This window comes from Myxocyprinus asiaticus, chromosome 20 (assembly GCF_019703515.2).
Source record: "Myxocyprinus asiaticus isolate MX2 ecotype Aquarium Trade chromosome 20, UBuf_Myxa_2, whole genome shotgun sequence".
Lineage (NCBI taxonomy): Eukaryota > Metazoa > Chordata > Actinopteri > Cypriniformes > Catostomidae > Myxocyprinus > Myxocyprinus asiaticus.
Window position 1 is genome coordinate 16,525,158 of NC_059363.1, and position 27,253 is coordinate 16,552,410.

At 36.5% G+C, this 27,253-nt stretch overlaps 1 protein-coding gene and 1 pseudogene across 1 annotated transcript; one reads left to right on the top strand and one right to left on the bottom strand.

The window, feature by feature from the left end:
• Nucleotides 1-8,022: 8,022 nt before the first annotated feature.
• On the bottom strand, nt 8,023-10,460 carry LOC127411161 (5-hydroxytryptamine receptor 7-like). Its single transcript, XM_051646527.1, has 2 exons — nt 9,868-10,460; nt 8,023-8,833 (listed from the first exon to the last, which is right to left on the bottom strand). Exons 1-2 carry the CDS (start codon nt 10,458-10,460, stop codon nt 8,023-8,025), a joined length of 1,404 nt encoding a protein of 467 aa, XP_051502487.1.
• Nucleotides 10,461-13,447: 2,987 nt separating this feature from the next.
• On the top strand, nt 13,448-27,035 carry LOC127410813 (uncharacterized; annotated as a pseudogene).
• The last annotated feature ends 218 nt before the right edge of the window (nt 27,036-27,253 follow it).

The window sequence follows — 27,253 nt, forward strand, 5'->3', positions numbered from 1 at the left end:
TCCAATTTGACAACTTCGTTGCCATGACGACATAACTCCGTAAACCGTGCAGTCCTGGTAAACTAAGATTAAAACAACTTTACAGCTCAAATGATACATGAGTTGTAACAGAAGAAATAATGAGAGTGCTTTTATATAATTATAAGCTTCACATTTCTGCCTTTAAACCATCCAAAAATTGGCCCCATTGATTTCCATTGGAAGTGCCTCACTGTTACCTCTATTTTTGTTCTTTTAAAGAAAAGGAGGAACAAGTTGAAATTATTCTTTGTGGTAATAATCAACATTAGGCCACAAATGCTGTCGATTGAGCTTAACTTCTACTAAACCCAGAATATTCCTTTAAAGCTCTTTGTTATTAACACTTTTTACTGATTCTTGTATATATCCATAAAAAATAAAAATAAAAAAAAATGAATAAACAATATATATACACAATCAACTTTAACCCCCGTTATTTCCCCCTCCCCAACCCCACCCTGTCCCTCAACAAACATCCCTGTGGTCAAAGCCTCAATTACACAATGTACACATATAAACAAACAAACAAATTAATCAGAATAAGAAATAAGAAAATCAAAAATATAAAAATCAATAAACAAAGAGAAAAGTAGAATTCCACAAAGGACAGAATCCACAATTACTACCACAATTTTGTCTCTCTCCACATGATCCTCACTGAGTGCCTTCCAGAAAGGACAAATACCTGTCCCATTTCTTACTATACGCATCCAATCTGCCAGGCTGCTTATATGACATCTTTTAAATGCCGACACCCTGCCCAATTCGATGAATAATACACTGACACTTCATGCCCCTTTACAAAGACCGTGAGCACCATACAGGGGGTGTCTGCAGCTTTAGGGGGCTGTGTACAACCACCAAAAATAATACAAAGTAGATGGCGCAACTGTAAATACCTGAAAAATTAAGACCTAGAAATCCCAAATTGCTGTGTTATATTTTCAAATTATCTCAAATCTCCATTTTCATAAAGGTCACCAAGTGTAGCAACACTCCTCTCCATCCATTCTTTCCAGCAAAAGGGGGACTTGTTAATACGCAATTTGGGGTTCAGCCATACGCTTTGTCCATACTGAATGTAAGTGTAAAATAATGGGATGCATTTTTACTGCTCAGGGCAGTTTGATAGAAAGACTTTGCAATGGTGAGATTGGGGCAAGGACTGCTTGTTCAATGTAGTACCAGGGAGGGGCTCTCTCTTGTGGAAGAGACCAATAGGCCAGGTGTCTAAGATTAAAAGCATAGTAAATAAAACAAAATTGTGGGGAGACCTAAACCTCCTTACAGAAATGCAACTGAGATTGTTTAACATTCCAAATAAAAGACTTAGATATTCTATAAAATTGTTTAAAATAAGAAAGAGGAACTTCTAGAAGGAGAGACTGTAGTAGATAATTGAATTTGGAGATACAATTCATTTTTATCACACTGACCTTCCCTGCCATTGACAAATGTAGTGAAGCCCACCTATCCACAGCACTCAAGAACCTTTTCATTAATGGGTCAAAATTAACTAAATCTCTCAAATTTGCTGGAAATAAAATGCCTAAAAAGGCACCAGGTTGGAAAGCTGTGGAAGTGCAATATGCTGTCAGAGCAAGAGCTTCCGATTTAGACTAATTCACCCTGTATCCTGAAAATTTGGAGAAATAATTAATAATTTTATGGAGGCTAGGCATAGATCTACTAGGGTCAGAGACAAATAATAATATATCTGCGTAAAGTAGAAGTTTATGCACCACACCACCCACTGCAATGCCAGGAAAATCTTCCTCTTTTCTTATTGTGGCTGCTAATGATACCAGGGCAAGACAGAACAATAAAGGGGAGAAAGGACAGCCTTGCTAGGTTCCCCTACCAAGAGAAAAGAAAATTTGAAATGAATCCAATAGTTTGCACTGCCGCTAACGGTTGTTCATAAAGTAACTTAATCCACCCAATAAAAGTGTTCCCAAACCCGTACATTTCCAACATTTTAAAAAGATAGTCCCATTCCACCCTATCAAATGCCTTCTCGGAGTCAAGAGAGATCAGGGTCTGATCATTCACTACTGACCACATAATATTGATAAAACATCTTCGTCACACTTTATATTAGGTGGCCTTAACTACTATGTAACTTCCTAACATTAAATACATACAAGACTATGTATTTACTGTGTAACTACATGTTGTTCTGCAAAATCCCCACATTTGCTGCTACTGAGGTTGAGGAACAGGTAGCTTTAGGGGTAAGGGTAGAGTTACGGTAAGGGGTTAGAGTTAGGTTTTGGGTAGGGGTTGGGTTAGAGTTATGGGTAAAGTTAACAGTGTAACAACAAATGTAATTAAATGCAAGTACTTTAAATGTAATTACAATGCAACAACATGTATTTACATAATAAGTACATTGTATTAAATGGTACATAGTAGTTAAGGCCACCAAATATAAAGTGGGTCCACATCTAATTTTATCAGAAGAACTACGACCATGAATTAGGGCTGCCCCCGACCAAAGATTTTCCTAGTCGACTAGTAGGCCTTAATTTAAGCCATTAGTCGACTAGTCGCACGTTTATGATATTAATTCAATTACTTATATATATATATATATATATATATATATATTGGTTGGCATCAGAAAATGGTTTGAGTTCCAGGGCTGAGAAAGAATGTTATAAGTAACATTGCTAACACTGTTCTACATTATAGAGAAATACTAAACCGTAATAATGTGCCTTTAAAATAATAAATAGCATGAAGCTAGCCGCAGCGACACCGGCAAAAGCGGTAATGATTCTGAACGTGTCGGAAAAACCAGCAGGGAGACTGTCTGAACATTTTATTAATTTATAGAGAGAAATGCACATTAGGGTTGTGCCGATAGACGATCTCGGGGATCGATGATGGTCAGAGTGTTCACCAATAGCTGATGCCTTTGACATGTCAAGACGATATTTGTCTCATTTTCCCATTAATGTATTACATTATTATTATTATTATTATTAGGCTATTATTATCAAATTAATATTATAATTAAATCATTTGCTCGTAGACACAGACACGTGCTTGAAGAAACACACTTTATTATATTATTAAGAACAGATGACTGAAAAGCCGTCTATGCGCATGTATGACATGCTGATACGGAGCCGTGCAGTCTCGTGGAACACACGTATGTAAAGGGTTCTCACTCTTTGTTTCTGTCTTCCGATTTTATTATTATTATTATTATTATTTATTTATTATTTATTTATTTATTTATTTATTTATTTATTTATTTATTTATTTATTTTGCAAGAACAGTATCGTCTATGAGTGCTGCAAATGACCTCAGACATCTCAGCTCAGGAGGTGCTTTGAGTTCAGTTTACTTTATTTCCACAGAGCAGTTTATTGTGACCAACTCTGCAACCTACACATCTGTGATTAAAACATAAAATAATACAAAAACACGTTCACCTCGAACCATGATTTATATTTCAGTGATTATTATTATCATCATTATAATTATTATTTTTACATTTACAATTGTTTTTATGTCTTCATTTGTGTAAGTAACTTTCCGCTTGCATGATTAGATGGAGACTTGCCTGACAGTGAAAGGTGTATATATATATATATATCTTTTATCACTTCATTATTTTAATTGCTTTTTCGTTTCGTTTGGAGTGCAATTTGAATTTAGAAATGTATTTGATTTAAGATTTCGATTTTTAAATAAATTAATTTAATTTTCAATGCAAAATCACTAAAGCAAGAATATTCACCGATCCCTCAGCCCCGGGGGTTGCCGATGTAATTGGATACTGCGATAAATACCAACGAAATACCCGACCAGTAGAGAATGAACAGATGAAATAGGAGAGATGTTGACAACTGTTGTAAAGCCATCTTTCAAAAAGTTGAACTTACATTTTAATTGCACTTATTTTTTTCCAGTTTCATTTGAATTTTTAGTTAAAATAAATAAAAAATTAAGTTAGAGTTTGAAATCAATGTGTCTTGCTTTATTGTGTAGTCTTAACCTTAACCCTGCTTAACGAAAATTACGCCATAGTATCACCTAGCGTCCAACCAGCGGTAATACTGGTGTTCGTCGTTTTTCTGCGACCAAGATTGGTCGACCAAAACTCTTCTCATCAACTGACCTTTGGTCGACTATCAGGGGGCAGCCCTACCATGAATAAACCCCACTTGATCTATATGTTTAATAGATGTAAATACTCTGCTTAATCGATTAGCCAGAATTTTAGACAATATTTTTACATCTAACTGGATCAGGGAAATTGGATGATAACTTTTACATTCATTTGGGTCTTTATCTTTTTTTAATAATGAGAATGATCAGGGCTTGCTTCGTGGTTGGCGGTAGTTCACCTTTCTTTAATGACTCGGTGTAAACTTCTAACATAAGTGGAGCCAGTTTTGTGACATAAAATTTACAAAATTCTGCGGCAAAACCATCTGGCCCCGTGCCTTACCAGTTGGCAAGGCTTTAATTACCTCAACAAGCTCCTCCAAAGTAATATCTGAGTCAAGTAAGTCTTTTTGATCACTCATCAATTTAGGGAGTTCTAATGGCTTTACAAAGTTGCTAATATCCTTATTGATAGACATAGACGTGGAGCTATAAAGATTGAAATAGAATTCTTTAAAGGCTTTATTAAGATCTGTAGGAGAAGTAAATATATTACCTCCAGAAGACTTCACTTAAGGAATGGTGGGGGGAAAAAACCCTCTCTCTGTTTTATGTATCAGGCAAAGAGTTTCCCTGCTTTGTCCCCTGACTCAAAATGTCTGTCTTGCCCTGAATAACCAAAACTCTACCTTCTGTGACAAAATAGTATTGTACCTATACTTTAGAGGAGAGTCAACTCTCTAAGACCATTAGATGACATTTGGCGCTTCAGCTCTGTTTCAGCACTTTAATACTCTTTTCCAATTCCATGAATTCCTGTGCTTTGATCTTTTTAATGAATGAGGCATATTGTATGATCCACCCCCTAGGAACTGCCTTAAGCGCCTCCCATGCCACGTCCACAGAGGACACTGTGGACCAGTTGGTTTCTACATAAGCATTGACTTCTGTCTTTAACATTTGTTGAAATGCTGGGTCCTGTAGAATGGATGTATTAAAGCGCCATCTATATGATTTTCTTTTCTCTATATGCAGCAACATGTCTAAACACCAAAGCATGATCTGAAACTAAAATATTCCCAATTGAGCAGCCAGTGGCAGATGGAATAAATGACTTAGATATTTTTTAAAAATCTATTCTAGAGTAAATCTTATGAACAGATGCAAAAAAGGTATAGTCCCACCCAGATGGATTCAGAAGTCTCCAAAGGTCTGTAATACCAAGATTTTTACACATTCTCTGTAGTGTCCTTTAAAGCTCTTAAAAACTATAAGTAAATATTTTAGAATAAATATATTACAAATATATTGATCCCAAAGTTGAAAAACCTTATAATATTGATCCACAATCATGTTTTCAGTGTTAAAATGGCATACAATTGGGGAAAGCTGTTTAATGTGATGTAACTAGACAGTGGTTCAATTTGATCTAGATTGTACCATGTTGAGCGACTGATTCAAAGGTATATATATATATATATATATATATATATATATATATATATATATATATATATATATATAAAAAAATTAAAAATCACAATTTCTTCAACTCATATGGGAAAATATAGACTAGAAATTACATTAAATCAGGTTTAACAATGAAAAACACATTAGATAGGGGTCTGTAGGGTAGTTTACATGGTGTTTTTTTTTTATTTACAAAACATGTGACATAAGACAGCACTATACAAATTCTGTTACAAATTTGTTTTATACATATGTGTACATATGTTGAAGGACACGATTTATCCGAATTTGATCACAAAAAGTTTGATAGCTCTCTGGTTTGTGAAATGAAGACCTATTCTAAATAAATACAAGTGGCATGCAATCTAATCACATAAGATTCATGCAGAATCAATCTATAAATAGCTGCCAAGAATCCCATTAGTGTACCTTTAATTACTGATCAGAGATCCGATAAACTCCTGTCCCTTCAGGCCTAACCAAAGCAGCAGAAAGAAGCTCAGCTGACATTAGATCTGTTCTTCCACTTTCCATCAATGCATTAAACAATCAGTGGACACAGAGGCATTTTATAGGGGGTGAGAATGTGTAGATTACAGAGAGGGAGGGCAGAAAGTAGAAATGGTTTGTCCTTAGTTGTCTTTTGTACAGAGTCTCAGGACATAGATGAATCACACTTTCTGAGCTAACAGGTGCTGACAGTTGACAAATGAGTTTAACTCGGCTCAATAAATGCTTTTAAGGCAGACACTGAGTGGGAATAGTTTTCTGGTTTTAAGACTGGATTAGTCTTGCTTTAAGTTTTGTTGATGGGTACATCTTAAAGTTCCCAAAATCTTCCTTAAGTGGCAGGCCTTGCAAACAGTATCTAGATTTAACCAGTACTGGTGCCCTGTCACGCATGTCCTGTATACAGTGTGAATATTTCAAATTATCTTTTTTTTTCCATCTAGAATATAAACTCAGCAAAAAATAAATGTTCCTTTTTCAGGACACTGTATTTTAAAGATAATTTTGTACAAATCCAAATAACTTTACAGATCTTTATTGTAAAGCGTTTAAACAACGTTTTCCATGCTTGTTCAATGAACCATAAACAATTAATGAACATGCACCTGTGGAACGGTCATTAAGACACTAACAGCTTACAGACGGTAGGCAATTAAGGTCACAGTTATAAAAACTTAGGACACTAAAGAGACCTTTCTACTGACTCTGAAAAACACCAAAAGAAAGATGCCCAGGGTCCCTACTCATCTGTGTGAACAGGCATGCTGCATGGAGGCATGAGGACTGCAGATGTGGCCAGGGCAATAAATTGCAATGTCCGTACTGTGAGACACCTAAGACAGCGCTACAGGGAGACAGGAAGGACAGCTGATCGTCCTTGCAGTGGCAGACCACGTGTAACAACACCTGCACAGATTATCACACCTGCGGGACAGGTATAGGATGGCAACAACAACTGCCCGAGTTACACCAGGAACGCACAATCCCTCCATCAGTGTTCAGTGCTGGACTGAGGGCTTGTAGGCTTGTTGTAAGGCAGGTCCTTACCAGACATCACTGGCAACAACGTCGACTATGGGCACAAACACACCTTCTCTGGACCAGACAGGACTGGCAAAAAGTGCTCTTCACTGACGAGTCGCGGTTTTGTCTCACCAGGGGTGATGGTTGGACTCGCGTTTATCTTCGAAAGAATGAGCGTTACACCGAGGCCTGTACTCTGGAGCGGGATTGATTTGGAAGTGGAGGGTCCGTCATGGTCTGGGGCGGTGTGTCACAGCATCATCGGACTGAGCTTGTTGTCATTGCAGGCAATCTCAACGATGTGCATTACAGGGAAGACATCCTCCTTCTCATGTGGTACCCTACCTGCAGGCTCATCCTGACATGACCCTCCAGCATGACAATGCCACCAGCCATACTGCTAGTCACATGTCTGTGAAACTTGCTCAGTTTATGTCTTAGTTGTTGAACCTTTTATGTTCATATAAATATTTGCACATGTTAAGTTTGCTGAAAATAAAAGCAGTTGAAAGTGAGAGGACATTTCTTTTTTTGCTGAGTTTAGAAAGCAAAAAGCTGAACTCAGAACAATGCGTTTTTGCTCTTCTGTTCTGTGTTTGGACTGTGACAACACAGTAGATGGTGTTTGTTCACCAAGATGAGTTAAGAATAAAATTGCATTGACCATAATGCACTTCTGTGTCTAATTTGACCACTGTTTTTCTTTGTGCACAGTTTGACTCTGTAGGTACGGTACATACCGGACTTTACAGTTAGTACAATATGACACCTCCAACACGACACAATCCTAAATGTCAGCCTTATCATCTAAGGTTGTGTGTTTCCATCTACTTGTGCAAATGTTAACCTTTGAACTATATTAGTTGCACTATGGGTCACCCAGAGGCAACCACATCTGGCCTTTCCACCAGCCGAAGGGCCTCGTGCATGCCGGCGGCTGACAGCCTACGATTAATGTTACGGTAACGACAGCTGAGCAGGCTTCGGTAGGTGGTGCGCAGGTCCCGGTTAAAGAAAGCGTAGATGAAGGGATTGATAAGTGAATTGGCATAGCCCAACCACAGCAGAGTTCTCTCCACCCATAATGGGATACAGCTACACTCTGTTCCACAGACGAAGGGCCGGGATAGAGACAGGAGGAAAAACGGCAGCCAGCAGATGGTGAATGCTCCTACCACCACCCCAAGTGTGGCCGCTGCCTTCTGTTCCCGTTTGAATATGGAGATGCTCCTCCGGTCCACTCCCCGAAGGATGCGAGGTAGTCTTGTGCACTCTTCCACTTCCCTTTGAAGCTTGATTGCCACGGTTACGCAATCAACTCCCACAGATTCCTCCATACCATTACCGCCTCCCAATTCCTGCTCATCCTCCTCTTCCTCTCTAGCACGAGGAAAGCCAGCGATGGTGTGTTTGGCAGCACTGAGCTTGGCGGCACGGTAGATGCGGTAATACATGACCAGCATGACGGTCATGGGGATGTAAAAAGCAACAGCCGTGGAGTAAATGGTGTAGCCAAAGTCCTGGCTGATCAGACACACCTGGTCATCGTTCACATTCTGAGCCCAACCAAAGAGCGGTGGCAGGGTGATTGAAGCAGACAGAAGCCACACGGAGAGCACCATTTTGGCCATACACCAGCCATTCTGCCTCACTGGGTAAGTTAGGGGTCTGGTGATGCCCAGGTACCTGTGACAGTGAAAAAAACAAATACACTTTACATTAATGTTCTCTTTGTTAAGGGTTTATAATGCGGTTCATTATAAATCACTGAAATGCAGTTATAATAACAAGAATAAAAAGGACGACTTTCATGCAATATTTGCCAAACAGTGAGCATTTTACCTTATGTGTTATAGATGCTTAATCATACACTTCATCCAAACTTATGTAGGCTAAATCAAAAACATAAAACGCTCTAATTCATAATGATTTGTCACAATGCATCAAAAATAGATGATAATAGTGAGATTACAAGGAGGGTTTATGTTATTTTTGCTACAATATGCCTTGTGTTTATTTAATTACTGTATTGTCTTTACTCACTTGTGTTGTCACTTTCCTAGTCACATTGATATTAAAAGAACGGTGCTCCTCAGAATTGTGGGCCAATTTACCTATTCCTAGGTAAGGTTTTCAGGTTTTCATGCTCATTCACAGCATATACTGTACAGTATAATTTAATCAAGCCTGATGATTATTAAACCATACTGAACTTTATAGGTTTCTAATGTTGGCAACTCGTGCCAGTGTGTCCATTTTACATTATGGTTCATTTTCATAGGTTACAATTGTTGAATGAGTGTTATTAAGCATTTTTTAAATGTAAGGTAAAATGGTTTTCTCTATTTTTATTCATGTTGTTATAAACGGATATCAGTGATTCATTATGCATCTGTAAATGGCTTATTAGTCATTAATTAACCCCTTTATCACCCTTAACTAAAGGAAAAAATAATGTAAAGTGTTACCCAAATATAAAATATAGCCAACAGTGTACATAGCCTACAGTCATGCTGTTTAGATTATTTTTCGACGAGAATAAAAATTTTTACTTCAACACTGCAAGACAAGTCATTTCAAACTATCCACTAAACCACAAAAGGCTCTAACAGTTCAGTAAAACTGAAAGGCACTGTGCATTTACTATCGCAAAAAACTTGATCATTCTTATGAACAATAATCAGTCTACAGTACCGTTAGAGTAAGAAAACTTCACTCACCTGTCAATACTAATGACGCAAAGTGTCATGATAGACGCGGTGCAGCACATCACGTCCATGGCTATGAACACGTTACAGAAGAACTTGCCAAAAATCCACCGGCCACCGATCAGGTCCGTGATGCTGACGAACGGCATCACCGCGAGCGCAACAGAGAGGTCCGCGAGCGCGAGAGACACGATGAGATAGTTGGAGGGCTGCCGTAGCTTTTTCACGAAACACACGGAGATGACCACCAACAGGTTCCCGCAGATGGTGATGAGCGTGAGCATGGTCAGCACCCCGCCGATCAGCACTTTCTCCACCTCTCCGTAACTGAGGATCTGCTCCGCGCAACGCGTGCCGTTCGCCATCTCCAAGAGGTTCGGGGAGCTCGAGGGCTTCAATTCTAGGGGACCAGAGCCCGCGGCCATTGCCAACACTCCAGACTCGTGCGCAATTTTGAGTAACCGAGGCACAAGGACCTCTGAGATCATCATGCCGTTAGAGGTCCCGACACATGTCTCTCTTGAGCGCTCCTCTGCCATCATGGACTTCATAGTTTCTCTGTGGCTTTGTGCGACACTGGTTCCGTTGGTTTCGCCCACCACCATGCCGTGCGCCGTTTATCCATGAACTTTTCAAAGTGCCTGATGGTGGCACGAGATCACAGCTGCGCGCTCAATGAGTGATGCGCATCCGATTAGCGCGCGATCACTGACGCGCGGCTAATTTCTATATTTTTAGGATAGATCATTCATTCGTCATTCTCTCACATGGGATTCCGACAAAAAACGAGACAGAGAAGTTTATTATATTGTTTTTAAGCGTGAACGGGTGGAGCCAGTCCTCTCGCAAAGTGATGTCACTTTTCTTTTAGCCCTCTCAACATGAATCAGGGGCGTCATGCAACTATTTTTTTTAGGGGGCACCAAAGTCAGTCACCACAGTATAAATCACGGGACACAGTATCACCTTTTTAATATAACAATTAAAATTACAACTGTTATTCAATAAATGTGTATAATTTGTCCTAATGGTAGCATTTGGTTAGATTTTCTGAGTTGATATGTCTGACATCTTCAGGTGGTTTTACATGCACCTCTTTTGTGCAGGCATTTTGCATCCATGACACGAGAAGTGGTGCAAAAGGCACCAGCACAAACGCAACCATGCACACCACTGCTTCAGCTCAACAGAGTGATTGTATTGCGTGTTTAGTGTAAGTGATAGTAAAATAAATAAATATATAAATAAAAATACAAAATAAATACAAAAAAATAAACTAAGAAACTCCAAGAGTGAGTTATTTCTTCATAAGAGAGTTTAACCACGAATAGAACTCAGTCAAAATGTGAAATTGCTCACTTGTTCATTATTTTCTATAGTGATTGCTACACAATGCACTATAGAGAAAATAGGGAATGATCACTGATATAGATCAGTGGGAGCGCTCGATCAGATCAGACTGAGCTTAAGGGAACTGATTAAATAAAAGCTAAATTCCAACTGAATAAAGCTCTGTGAGATGGTCAGTGACACGCAGCAGCCATGAAAAATAAATAACAATTTTTTTTATCTTGCGCAGTGTGTGCTGTAAGCCTCGTAAAAAGTCTTGTGAACACAAGCGCTGCTGCTTCAAACCGGCCATCGCTTTTCTCCCATCGAAAATACGGAACCCGCGGCTACTGATGAAAACCGCCTTTTGTTACTTATAGTTTTTATAGTGACTGGAAAGGACAGGATACACACTGAAACAAGACATTAAGCCACTGCTTTCTTTAAACATGAAGAAAAGAGAGTGTAAAGACACGCAAAACCTGTCACATGCATTTCAGCAACAAAGTAATTGAACAAGCAATAGAGCAAACAAAAACAGAAATAAAATCTATATTAGTTTATAGAAAACACTGATTGACTGTTCCACAGTGATCAGACATATCTGGCAAATGTTAACTGCACTGAAGTTAATACAATTAATTATATTTTTATTACCATAACACCACGCTTTGGTGCTTGATCTTCCTCGTGAGCTCTATCTACGAATCAGCAATGGTATGGCGTGTATAGCGGAACATATGTGACTCAATTGGATTTAGACTGACGAAATTTAAACATACTGTATGAATAAAGATTCCTGGCACAGACATACTTTTTACATGCAAAAATAATTTAATTTAATTATCAAAGGTACAAATACATTTTTGGAAGTTTAAATAATCCATTCAAAACATCTTTTTGATGATTTTCAAAAAATCTAAGGTTTGAATGGGCACGATGCCTCTGATGACAATAGGCCTAATATTTTGAAAAATAACTTAAATGAACCTTCTTCACTTTATTTCTGCGAGATGCCATTTATCAGCATAATAAATTTATATAATTGATGTGATATTAATAGGCTAAATGTTTTTCCACTGGTAGGGTACAATGGGGCTAAAGGCCCCGTGGGGTAAATGACTCCATTGATTTTATTTACTCCCAAAACACTAAATAGCAACAAAAACTACCACAGCACTTTCCTAATCACCTGTTTGTCACTGTGCAATGCTAAATTTTCCTGTTCCACGAGATCTTTATGTGTGGTGTCTCAAGGTTGATTTAGAGGCAATTTGATCTCATTTTTAATATTTTTTAAAATGTTGCAAATTTATGTGGCTAATGAAAATCCCTGAAATTAACAAATTTATTTTGAGACAAAATACTAATTTATCATTTTCAGTTTTGTTTAAGGGCATTAAATCAAAACATTTTCAATAACTGTCCAGTAAGTGAAAGGATAGTATTTGGGGTAAAAAGCCCCCAGTTGCAGGGGCTAAAGGCCCCTATTAAATACATTGTTTTCTTAAGTGGGAACATTTATGAAAAATGTTCAAAGTGGCTCACATTGACTCATCCAGTCATAACAGAGATTATTATACTTGAGATGTAATAAAATGAGTAAACTGCCAAATGAGTTTGAAATTAACAAGAAATGTGCATATATATATATATGTGTGTGTGTGTGTGTGTGTGTGTGTGTGTGCATCAGACCTGGAAATGTCCCGCCCCTTACTGAAACAGAAAATATGATTGGTTAGCAAATATCCAATCGCGTCTGAAATGAACATTCTGATTGGTGGATCAGCTTAGTCGGACTGTCCGTCTTGCTAGTGCCATCAGTTGCGCTCCCACAGCTCTGTGCATATTTAAAGAGAATCTCTGTACACTTTTTTAAAATAAAATAAAAACACAGTTCTTTCAACGGTGCTGTGGCATTGCGTAAGACTGAAAAAGTTCCGGGTCAAAAGACTACTCGTTGTACCGGCGGTCATATGTATCATCACTTACTCCAGGTGGGCATATGCAAAATCCCAAGAAAGATAGGTGGGCATACGGCATATGCCCTAGACTACACTACTGGTCAGGTGCATATCAGCATAAGATTAATGCGTTTGTTAACTTCATTTAGAAACAAACTGCACTATCGTCATTAAGTGGTTCAAGATAGCAACTGCTTCTACTGCTTATTGTAAGAGTAGTAAATCTTTGTTAGGTTTTTCAGTGTTAGTTGTAGCCTACATTTAAAAATGAAGGACATCATCTTTCTTTATAATCAACAATGGAATATACCATGGTAACTCAGTCATAAAATGAATTTGCTCTGAATGGTCTCATCACTATCCTTCTTCAAAAGAAGGTAATTCAAAGTTGCTGACTCTCATAAGATTAATAAATCTTGAGGCAGGGTAAGAAATTAACAGGGGTTCCGGACAAAATGCAATTTATTAATTTATTTTTATTTAATGTTTTGTAATATAGGCATATGATTTCGTTACATTCTGTTCTAGGCCTTTTGTAGATAACAGCCCAATTGTTTTATCTGAGAATTTAGTTTAAATTAGGTGTTTGACTAAAAACGATGACACACTGTGTGGACATATTTATTTCTGTAAAACACACAAAGGTAAAAAAAAAAAAAAAAAATGCTCCTGAAAATCCAAGGAGGCAAATGTTAACCCTTACTAAAAAGTTGTGTATGATCATGGGTGTAGAATACACGAGGATGCGTGGGACATGTCCCCCTCACTTTCTGTAAAACCAGAGTTCGTCCCCTGCACATTTTCACGGGGAAAATGTGTTTATGCTGTGTCTTTCATAGAGCAAATGTCTAAATGTGTAAATGCAAAACTTAAAATTCACTGGTCAATCATGTAATTAATTCAATAAAAAAATGTAATCGATTGAGAGCCTTAAAAATATATTTTATATATTTATGTTCGTCTTGCGCTAATCGTTCTGTCCCCCTCACTTTTGATATGATTGCTAAGCCCCTGTGTGTGATATTTGCCTAAACAAGGTAACACTTCTGACAGGTAACAAAACTAGTTGGTTGTGAATGTCTCCTTATTCCTCCCATAGAGGGTAGTCAATCCGAATTCACGAGCACTTGTATTACTTCTGCCAGGAGTCATCGTGGCTGCTGTGGTGCTTGTGAAAGGTTTGGTGTTTGAGTTCTGCAGATATCTGCTTTTAAATAAACCTTCAGCCACTGTTATCGCAACATGCAGAAACCTGGACGGTGTGCAACAACTGGCTGCCTTTGCCGCACAACACTCGAGCCAGATGATTGTACTGAAACTGGAAGTAAACAGGGAAGATGACATCAAGAGCGCAGCTGAAAGTGTCAAATCCGCCTTCGGGAAAGTGGATTTGATCATTAATTCTTCAGCTATGCTTCATCCGTCCGGTGTTACAATATATTCAGTTCCTGAGATATTTGGTTCCAGTGGGCGGAGCATACATGAATATCCATTAATTATCCTGACATGCGTATTGAAGTGGAACTGAAAATGTTAGCACACAACCCTCAAGACTCAAGTTCAACTCGTCTGAAAGATTATTTCGAAGTTAATTAAGCATTGACAAAGTCAGACTAAACTACAACAGTTCATATTTCTGTAACATTTGATAATTTGTCAAAAGTGCTTTTGATTAGTCTGTGCGCTTTGCATTCTTGCACGAATGATTACAGCCACTTTAGGATACAGGAGAGCAAGCTTAAGCCAAGAAACCGCCCGTAGCTTTTTAATTTCTTAATTGTGTTCTTCTGTTGTATATTATTAAGTAATTTTTTGCAACAATTCATAGGTTTTGTAATATTTTTCCACAAAGAAGTGTTTTATTAACAATTAAGGTTTCAATGCTACTGCAATTGGCTGTCAGAAAACAAGAAATAGAAATATAAAAAAATAAAAAACAAGTTATACTTTCAGTGAGTCTTAACACTTTATGGCAAATTTGCTTTACAAAGGATGTTTAAATATTTCTACTGGATACAAGAAACAAGTTTCTGCCTTTATCACAGTTAACAACCTGATAGCAATTCATGTGAGTCAATTACCAATATATGCCATAATATAATGTTGCAACATAAAATGTTGATTTATGCTTTGTTCTTGTGGCTCATTTATTGTTATTATTATTATTATTGTAGTGTGCAGAGGCACCAGTTCTCATGGGAATTGATGCAAAAAAAAAAAAAAAAAAAAAAACAGCCAGCAGCTACCACAAGAATATATATATTTTTCATTGGGATGATAGGAAATAGTACAGATGTTATCATTACGAATATTATGATTGTTATGTTTTAATTTTGTGTTTGTGATGCACTTGTTTCTATAAAACACAAAAGATATATGTTTAGTATTTTGGTAGAAATATCATTTCACAGAGGACACTGTGAGTGGACATTTTAGTGTGTTAATATGAAAACTAATTTGGAATTTCAGTTTGCTTTACATAAATCAAATGTGTATTAACCTGACATGATCTTGTAAGAATAAATTCATACTCATGTGACGTCAATGTCTCTTTCAGATTGAATGTGAGAGCTGCAGTGGCTGGTACCACTGGCAATAAGTTATCCAAGCAAATATGGAGGCTGTTTCATTTGTTCAGTGTGCTACGGGCATGTTTTAATAAACTATTTCCTGGGACACACGCTAATCTTGTGTTTAATTACATATAATGTTTTTTAAGCTTTCATTATCTTACCAAGAAGAGCCATGCTCATTGTGACTGCTTCCTCAAATTATTAGGCTTTGGTAACATTGTTTCATGTGACTAATATTTACATAACTTATAATACAGCAGGCCAGAATTGGTGCAACATGCCTTTGGTGTGTGCAGCAGATGATTTTGTCATTGTACAGTACATAGAGTAGGTTAAACTTGAAAATAAGAAATGAGAAGAACATCTGTGAATGAGATTTGAGTATTGTTCTGCATCATGTATTTAATCATTTATTTAATTCTTTATTGCTGAGTCACTATCAGTTCTTTACCTAGTCATGCAGTCTTTTAAATGGTTGCCAGCAAACATTCTGATACAGTTTTATTCAGTAAAGTGCAGTACATAAATTACTATCACAGCTAGACTTCTGAAGTCATTCTTTCTGTGATGTGTAGAAAACATTGTCTGTAAGTGTTTCTGATAATTGCTGTATTTATTGTTTATATAGCTATATGTAATGAAATATTTAAACCATTTAAAGAACAAAACAAAAAGTCATATTTGAGAAGTGATGTTAGAGATTCAAGTAGATGTATTATATTTTCATCCTTTTACTGCAGTTTCACTCTCTTTCAACATATTCATTGTGATGTTGAATAAAAGGAACGTTCACCCACAAGCCTATGTGTGAAGGAGTTTGCCTATTTGTCTTACTGTGGAAAAGGACTGCAAAATGAGGACAGAATCAGTTGTTAAACACAAGTCAGAACAGGGTAAAGTACCTCATCACCATGGATCACTAAAAGTTGGAAGCTATCATCAAACAACATTACATTACACAACAGTATACGCTGGCGGCCAAAAGTTTGGAATAATGTCCAGATTTTGCACTTATTGAAAGAAATTAGTACTTTTATCACCAAAGTGGCATTCAGCTGATCACAATGTATATTCAGGACATTAATAATGTGAAAAATTACTATTACAATTTGAACAAAAATATTCAGAACTTCTTAAACTACTTCAAAGTGTTCTCATCAAAAAATCCTCCACGTGCAGCAATGACAGCTTTGCAGATCCTTGGCATTCTAACTGTCAGTTTGTCCAGATACTCAGGTGACATTTTTTCCCCACACTTCCTGTAGCACTTGCCATAGATGTGGCTGTCTTGTCGGGCACTTCTTACGCACATTACAGTCTAGCTGATCCCACAAAAGCTCAATGGGGTTAAGATCCATAACACTCTTTTCCAATTATCTGTTGCCCAATGTCTGTGTTTCTTTGCTCACTCTAACATTTTCTTTTTCTTTTTCTGTTTCAAAAGTGGCTTTTTCTCTGCAATTCTTCACATAAGACCTGCACCCCTGAATCTTCTCTTTACTGTTGTACATGAAACTGGTGTTGAGCGAGTAGAATTCAATGAAGCTGTCAGCTTCATTGTCAGATTGACTGATGAGAGAAAGCTGTTTCTTTTCTGACCTAATATTGACCTTAAGACATGCCAGTCTTTTGCATACTGTGGCAACTCAAAAGCAAATACAAAGACAATGTTAAGCTTCATTTAACAAACCAAATAGCTTTAAACTGTATTTGATATAATGGCGAGTGATTTTCTAGTACCAAATTAGCAATTTATCATGATTAACAAGGATAAGGTGTTGGAGTGATGGCTGCTGGAAATGGGGCCTGTCTAGATTTGATCAAAAATGACTTTTTTCAAATAGTGATGGTGCTGTTTTTACATCAGTAATGTCCTGACTATACTTTGTGATCAGTTGAATGCCACTTTGGTGAATTAAAGTACCAATTTCCTACCGAAACAGCTAAATCTGTATATTATTCCAAACTTTTGGCCGCCAGTGTATATATATATATATATATATATATATATATATATATATATATATATATATATATATATATATATATATACATATTCAGTTGCAATAACAATTATTCAACCCCACTGACCATTAATATGTTCTGGTGATGTGAATTAAAACACATCAACTAAAACCTCAGTAAACAGTCAAAGTAAGTTTTTAATACACATTTGAGTGATTTTGAGAACAAAGAGTTCAGTTTACCCAAATTTTAAATAAAAAATAACTAATTCTCTCCACAAATGTCATGTCAAAAATATGCAACCCCCAAAGTCGATCATTTGTGGAGCATCCTTTATCCTTAATAACAGCAAATAAATGTTTCAGGTAAGTGTTCTCAGGCTTCGGACACCTCTCTATTAGAATTTTTACACATTTCTCATGAGCAAAAGCTTCCAGCTCATTGACATTCTTTGGTTTCTGTGCTACCACTGCTTCCTTGAAATCCCAACAAAGGTTTGCAATGGGATTTTAATGATGGACTGAAAGGGCCATTTAAGGACATTCCATGACCTATCCCTGAACCAGATTTTGGACAACTTGGAGGTATCCTTGGTGTTATTGTCTTGCTGGAAAGTCTAGTGATCACTGAGCTTCAATTTACACACTGAAGGCATCATATTTTTCATGCCAAAATGGCCTGATACCCGAAAGAATCCATGGTGTCAGTCACATAGTCAGGATAGCCGTTTCCTGCAGCCGCAAAACACCACCATAACAGGACTGACCCACCTCCATACTTGACTGTGGGGATGGTGTCGTTCTTGTCATCACCTTGTCATCTTACTCCAGACGTACTGCTGACCCATGGGTCTAAAACTCATTTTCAGTTTAGGGTCATATGTCTATAAAACCTTCTTCCAGGACTCCACAGGTCTTTCCACTTCTTGAATATTTAAGTCAACATTTCCCCTGGTGAAATTTTGCTTTCTTCCACACCCCAAGAAGGTTGCTGTTGTTCCAATATTTTAAAAATGTACGAATGGTGCTGCCAACTTTGTCTATTGGAAATTGAAGTGCCGTGGAAATGTACTTTTAGCCATGACCTTTCTTGTGTAATGAAATAATCTCCTCTATTAGCTTTTGAGACAGCTTATTTTTAATTGCATTTTTTGCATAGAAATACATTTTTGCTTACAACGCTAAACTTACATTTTAAAACTTAAATAAGTGCCATTGCAGACTGATGACTTAATTTTGTTTTAAAACAATTACTTGTGTAGCCTTACATATTTAAGAAACAGCTACATAAATAGGGGTTGAATAATTATGACATGGCTGTATTTTTAAAAAATCCTGCTATTTACAAATATTAGGTTATATATTCACAATATGACTTTGAATGTGTCACTCAACTGATATAGATGTAAAGCTGAAAAATTCTGGGTCATCAGAAAAGCTTACATTTGTAAATCCTTACTGTCTTGGGGGGGTTGAATAATTTCGATTGCAACTGTATATACAGTGTTGGGGAGTAACGGAATACATGTAACGGGATTTCGTATTTAAAATACAAAATATAAGTAACTGTATTCCACTCCAGTTACAATTTAAATCATTAGTAATTAGAATACAGTTACATTCAAAAAGTATTTTGATTACTGAAGAGATTACTTTGCATTTTATTGTCATTTGTTTCATTGAATATTTAGTCCTTTCAGATGGAAAACATAAATGATGCAATCCAAAGTGCATCTGAACAGCGGTGAAACACTTTCTTATGATGTGTTACATTCATACGAGCAGACAGAGAAGTACGTTTGAAATAAGTTTGGAGCAGAAGAAATAGAAATAAACCTTGTGTAAATTGTCTGCTTTATGCTAAGCTAAAATGCTATTTCTAGCCATTTTACATGCATGTTACCAGGCACAATCATATTTTTTTATCAAGAAAATTAATGTTGGATCATAATTTTTTTTTTCTAGTAAGACATTTGATATTAGGGCAAATATCGTATTCTTGATAATAATTTTTGTATTGTTTTCCTGTAAAAATATCTAAAAATCCTTAAAACAAGACTGATTTAATTTATCTTGTTTTAGAAACAACACTGCATAAGATATTTAGGTTTTTCAGAGAATGTATTTTTAACATGTATTTTGTCTTACTGTACTGGCAGAATTTTTATAGTCAAAACAAGTGAAAAAATCTACCAGTGCTGAAGAAGTAATCCAAAGTGTTTAGAATACCTTACTGACCTTGAGTAAACTAACGGAATATGTTACAAATGACATTTTACAGCATGCATTCTGTAATCTGTGGTGGAATACATTTCATTTTACAAAAGTAACCCTCCCAACCCTGTATATATATATATATAGAGAGAGAGAGAGAGAGAGAGAGAGAGAGAGAGAGAGAGAGAGAGAGTTTTTTTTTTTTTTTTTTTTTTTACATTTTAGAATAATAGTAAAGTCATCAAAACTATGGAATAACATAAATGTAACTATGGGAATTATGTAGTGTCTGAACAAAATCCAAAATAAATCAAAACTGTGTTATATTTTAGCATCTTCAAAGTAGTCACCCTTTGTCTAGATTTTGCAGACATGTACTCTTGACATTTTCTCAACCAACTTCTTGAGGTATCACCCTGGGATGCTTTTTAAACAGTATTGAAGTACTGTTCCCATCTATGTTGGGCAATTACTGGCTGCTTTTCTTTATTATTTAGTCCAAGTCATCAATTTCAAAAACTTTTTTTTATTATTATTACATTTTAGCTTTATAATGAAATAAATTAAAATGGTGATACAATTATATTTTTGTCTACAAAACTAATTTCAAACATTTAAGCATACGCCTTCAGATCAAAAGATTTTTAAGATCATGAGAAATATTTCAGTATATATATATATATATATATATATATATATATATATATATATATATTATATTCAGTATATTGTGTGTATATATACATACACAACAGTTAGTTCCGGTCCTCAAATCTGATTGGACAAGAGACGTTCCATGAGCAATGATGGTCTGACACCATTAGCACTCGGATGCTTCACTGTGTGTGTATTACTACGCTTGTGTTCCTGCTGTTCTAAACTAAAGTGTAAGAGCAGTGCAGATGTGTTAAGAGCCATCTGTCTCTTTACATTTAATATTGTGCATATTTTAACCAGCAGGTGGCGGCAAAAGTCCATTTTTGTGTATAATATGAGCCAGTTGGTGATGTGAATTGAGTCAGCTTCACTCAGTGTTTACATCCAACAGCGCTCCATGATCGCTCTTATTACTACTACACTACTAAAGCTAGGAAATAGCTTTAAACTAACAACTTCAGCATTATGGCTCATCACAGCTGAGAGACACAACAGACTGATTAATTACACAAACTCAAGGCACTTACCTCTTACCGGACTTTCCACACTGGAAAGGACAAAATGGCGGAGGATATTGCAGTTTCTATAGTGAATGACTTGCGCAGCTACCACGAAATAGGGAGGAATACCCCCTCTTGAACAGCTATTTTTCCACTGAGAAAATAGGATGCATTTCAACAAACTTGCAAACCAAATGTTTGAAAAATTATATTATCTTCAGAAAGCTGACTAACAGACTACAGCATCATCTCTCTCTCTCTCTCTCTCACACACACACACACACACACACACACAAACACACACACATCCTTGTTTCTCCAGTAACATGTTAGAAATAGACCAAGCTGTGATACTGGTAGTTCTGAAGTGATGTTTTTGAGAGGCTTGGATGCATAATTTTTTTTGAGCAGATTCTGATCCGTTGCATAAGAAAGTAGTTCTATGCACAAATGCTTTTTTTGTGACTGTACTCAGTTTTTTCAAATGTACTTATTCATTTAACTGTTGTATATAAGCAATATCACACTTGCAATCATGCTATATGGCCCTAAATCAGCACTGATGTGATTACCTACGGCACTCGGCCTGCGGCTGAATCACAGCAGTGCTGATGTAGAACCATATCACACTCTTGCTAGTGTGATATTGCATAAATATTTATATATATTATATATATATATATATATATATATATATATATATATATATATATATATATATATATATATATATATATATACTGATAAATACCTTTTTTAATTAAATGACTGAAAGAGGTAGTGAATATTGTCATACTGAACATGTATATTTCATGTTCGCAGCATGTGGTACTAAGCAATTAGTCCTATAGTCATAGCCTGTTTACAAATTGAGCAAGAAATAAAGAGTGACACAAAATAATCACACCAAGGTAGGTTACGAAAATTGTATTAAATCACAGATAATTCTGCAGGATTATTTTAGTCATTGTTGTTAATGATAACAACTAATAAAAATACGAAATTAAAAATATGAAAGAAAAACAACGCATGATAATTGTTGACTACTGTATTTGTTTTTTCTAAAGTTTGCTCTGTTTTAAGGGGAGACTGGGTATGGTTATAACTATGCTTCAGCACCTGTAACTCACTGAATTTTTGAGCTAGAGTTCTCAAACTGTTAAACCAAATACCCACATGTTTACTACAATTGGCACCAATTCAAACCTCTCCGAGAATAACACAGACTACCGGGGTAGGTTGTAACAATTTGTCAAAAGAAGCAAAAACAGAGGCCACACCATGTAATATGCTTCAAAAAGAAGTTTATTGAAATTAAAGAACAATCCAGAACAATGTATTTTTAATAATACATATTGTTTCAAAGTTGTTGTACAGAGAATATTGATCTTTTGTGGACAGTGTTTATAATGTATGTCCAAATAAATGTATTTATTAATATTACATGTGGTTCTTTCTGTATGGCACAGTTTACTGTGTGACTGCTAGTTCATCTTTATTTCCTTGACAAGAAAAATAAAGTCAATCTGTCTCTGAACAGGGTCAGTCATTCTGGCAACACCAAACATTTCATATTGGTTTAGGCTAGCAGTAAAATAGATTATGTGCGTAAACTAACAGTTATAACGTTAGAACGGGCATACTACACACTCATCTCCCGCAAAGAATTGTATTTTATCTAAACAATAACAGCAGCATGAACATATCATCCCGTGAGTCTGTAATGAATGAGGATCCTGCTATCTCTGTAAGTACACAAGCTCGCTAGAACGGACTATTCGGGTTCTGACTACAATCAATATCTGATTTAAAATAAACAATTATCTACAGTCCTCATTAAATAGCTATGAATAACACTGACAGGTGTCGGAGCTTTTCAGGTTAACATGTTCATAGTTTCTTCATTACTACACAAAGGCTCAACAAATTACTAAAATGCTTCTAATGCATGATTTTTCATCCTCCCACCGATCATTAATAACAGATGGATGGGGAAGAACAATATTACATCACTTTAATTATGTTTTCGATTGTTTCCAAGTTTCTGTCATCTTTAAAGTTGTGCTGGTACATATGTTTATGTTTGTTTATACTCTTGGCCGGAAGTTCCACCCATATTGGGCGCAAAGCGTCATGGGACTCAGGAATATTGTGGATAGAATCTGCATGCACCTGGGTAGGGTTGCACCAGCTGTGCGTAAGGTCTCACGTAAGTTGGGACATAAAGTTTACACTAAGGGCTTAGTAACTACTAGTTAGTTTGTAACTAAGTCAGTGCTTAATTTGGTTGCAGCACCTGTTCTTAAGGCAAGTCTTAACTAGTAGATCGTAAGCTCTCCGTAAAGTAATGTGTAGTCGCATATTATGACGTTTACCTGTATTGATCCAATAAACAGCTTTCAAATTTGTACACAGAAGTATTAAAAAGCTGCGCATTTCAGTTTTATCTCGTTACAGTTGATGTTCAAACCTTGTTTGCTGACGTAACTCTCAGCTGTAATAAATTATATCCCCATTATAATACGATACGTAATAAAACAAGATTTAATTAATGGTATATTTAGCCTATGTAAATAACAATATTTAATATCTGTATCTAAAATGACAAGGGGCAATAAATAAGTACTAATACAACTGGAAAATAGACATTTATTCATTTTAATATCTATTTTGAATATGTTGAAACTTGACACAGGGCGCCGTACATAGGAAAGTGCACCGTTAGATTGGTTTCATGCTGAAGAGCTGCTTAAAAGGAAGTTTTATCCCTCTCTCTCTCTCGTAAATGTAAACGAGTGTAAATGCCAATATCATCATATATGTTGAAAGGATTGAAGACTGTCACACAAAACATGAGCTCATTGATTTCATTAAATATCAGTCTGCTTCTTTATTCCATCCGTTACTCCTGGTCGGAGTCTGCCGTAATAGTTTAGTATATGCGTAGGGTTACATCCTACCTAAGTTTAATGGTGCAACGCTCAAATATTTAGTAGTGCGTAAGTTGTGACTTAGTGCACAACTAGGCTAAGTTGTAACGTATGTTTAGCTGGTGCAACCGGTCCCTCTTTCCAGCCTTTACAACCATTATGTGGGATCAGGAGGAAGTGGGTAAACACTGAAATGATCATATGACTCCTATCTTATCCCTGATTGGTGGAATTGGTGGCGTTACAACTGTCCCCATGTCAGGGATTTAGGCATGGGCGACATGGGCAGTTGCCCAGGGCAGCATCTTGTGGGGGGGCGGCACGAGGCGTCAACAACTTTGGGGGCGGGATGAAGCAGGTTTCGCCCAGGGCGCCATACAAGCTAGAACCATTACTGCCCCATGTTATAATCATACCCGGTCTCCCCCTACTCTAATTTTGTCTAATACCTTTTTTTGTGCCTAATAACACAAAACTAATCCAAACACATATTGCACTTATAAACAGCAAATTGTTACGAAAATCTGTATATTCTAGTTATTACATATTTCGTTCGATGCTGAAACTTGAATACCTTTTCAAAATAATGCTTTAGACTTTAGCTTTAAGTTGAACTTGAGTCATGCTGTGCGCTAACATTTTCAGTTCCACTTCAACACGCATGTCAGGATAATTCATGAATATTCATGTTTGCTTCACCCACTGGAAACAAATATCTCAGGAATTGAATATATAACACCGGTAAAGGAGAAACGAGTTTAGGAGACGTGACAGCTCAGGTCAACTTAACAGCAGTGATTGATATATTGTTAACAATGTCACTGGACTGTTGACATGAAATGTCAGTGACAGAGTCCAACATTGTGATATGCTAAACTTCATCATCTACAACCCTTTGAAACATTTTCAACTTATAATTATTATACATGCAGTGTATGGTGTCATATTGACTACATGGAATATTAAAAAATGTATGTAAGTGAACTGCAAAAAAGGGTTATTAAAGGACTGTTCCGGGTTCAAGACAAGTTAAGCTCAATTGACAGCATTTGTGGCATAATGTTGATTACCACAAAATGGAGGTTACGGTGAGGCACTTACAATGGAAGTGAATGAGGACAATTTTTGGAGGGTTTCTACACAGAAATGTGAAGCTTATAATTTTATAAAAGAACTTTCCACAGAAAAGATTAGTAAGTGATTTTATCACACTAAAATCATGTTTACACACATATCCTTTATGTCTTGTGGCTATACTGTTGAAACAGTGAGTATTTTAACGTTCAGAAATTCACTTCCATTGTAAGTGCATCACTGTAACCCAGATGTTTGCTTTTTTTTTTTTTTAAAGGAGGGGCATGTCAAAATGTATTTTTGTGGTAATCAACATTATGCAACAAATGCTGTCGATTCAGCTTAACTTGTATTGAACCCGGAACATTCCTTTAAAATGGTGAGAAATGTTAAAGGAATACAGTGGTTCACCCAGAAATAGAAATTCTTTCATCATTTACTCACCCTCATACCATCCCAGATGTGAATGACTTTCTTATGCTGAACACAAATTAAGATTTTTAGAAGAACATTTCAGCTCTGAAGGTCCTCAAATGCAAATGAATGGGTATCAAAATGTTGAAGCTCCAAAAAGCACATAAAGGCATTACTTTATAAAAGTAATCCATACGACTCAAGTGGTTAAATCTATTTACTGTAAGTTCTCCTCCCTACCCAGTAGATGTCAGTATGCATGAAGAATGCACATTGCCAAAAATATGAAAGTGAAAGTGGAGATTGATAGTAAAAAAGGATTTAAATATTGATCTGTTTCTTTCCCACACCTATCATATCACTTGTGAAGACATAGATTTAACTGCTGGGGTCGTATGATTTACTTTTTTGCTGATTCTTTGTACATTTTGGAGCTACACAATTTTGGTTTCAATTCACTTGCATTGTATGGACCAACAGAGCTGAGATATTCTTCTAAAAATCTTTATTTTTGTTAAGCAGAAGAAAGAAAGTCATACACATCTTGGATGGCATGAGGGTGAGTAAATGATGAAAGAATTTACAATTTTGGGTGGACTTTTCTTTAAAATAAGTGGTTATTAAATAAATTATGTTAGGTAAGTTGTTACTTGGTAAGGCATATGCAGTATTGTGGAAATGAAAGATTTCTCTTTCTATACTTTTGCCTTTGCAATTGACTTTTTGTGTCTTCTCATAACAGGGAATCATCTCCACTTTGACCACTAATACTGTGGGTCCTCTGGCGATGGCCAAGTATTTTGTCCCCCTTTTGCAGAAGGGGACAGGGTCATTTGGCCAGCAGCCCCCAGAGAAAGCCAAACAGCACAGTTGCATCATTGTGAACATGACTGCTAGAGTGGGATCAATAGGGGACAATGGTTTGTAAGTCAGATCAGGTTAAGAGCAAGTTTTTCATGCAGAAAAAGGCTGTTGGGGTTTGAATAAGGGAATATGTTACAAAAGCTTTAAGTGCTAATTCAATCAATAACTTGACTAATTACACCACAAACAAAAAGCGGATGAGCTTAGTTGGAAATGGGAAGGTTTCCTGTACTTCCTAGTAAGGTTACAGGCCTAAGTTTATTTTTGCATTTCCTGAAAAACTACAAACTTCGAGCGAGTATGACCTATTATGAACGTACAGTAGATAGAGTTGTCATCCACCACTTATGGATGATTTCTGTCCCATTAACCCTAAAGCTTACATGTTTGTTGCTTTTTATTGCTATCTTCAGCTCTTGGAGGATGGTACAGCTATAGGATGTCTAAGGCTTTAAACATGGTGACCAGAAAACTGCCCATTGAGCTGGGCTTAGGGCAGATGAAAATTGTGTGTGTGTCCCTGCATCCTGGATCTGTAAATATGGATTTGTCTCTGCCCTACCACCGAAATGTTCCTAAGGACAAGCTGTTCAGCACAGAGTACTCTGTACAATGTCTTATGAACATAACAGAAAGCCTAAATATAGACAAAACAGGGAAAGCCTATGCATGGGACAGCACTGAAATAGCTTGGTAAATAGTCTTATCAAAAACACCAGTATTCTGCAGTATTCTACCTCATTTTCCAAAAAGGCTGGATGAGAAAGAAGGTGATGATGAAAGAATGTAAATCTAGTACAGAAAATGAAAGTTTGCGTATAAAGGTTTAACAGGAAACACTGGATTATAAAAAATAAAATAAAAATGTATGCTGATTCATTAGCATGCTGATTGATGAATTTTTGGGGTGTTAGA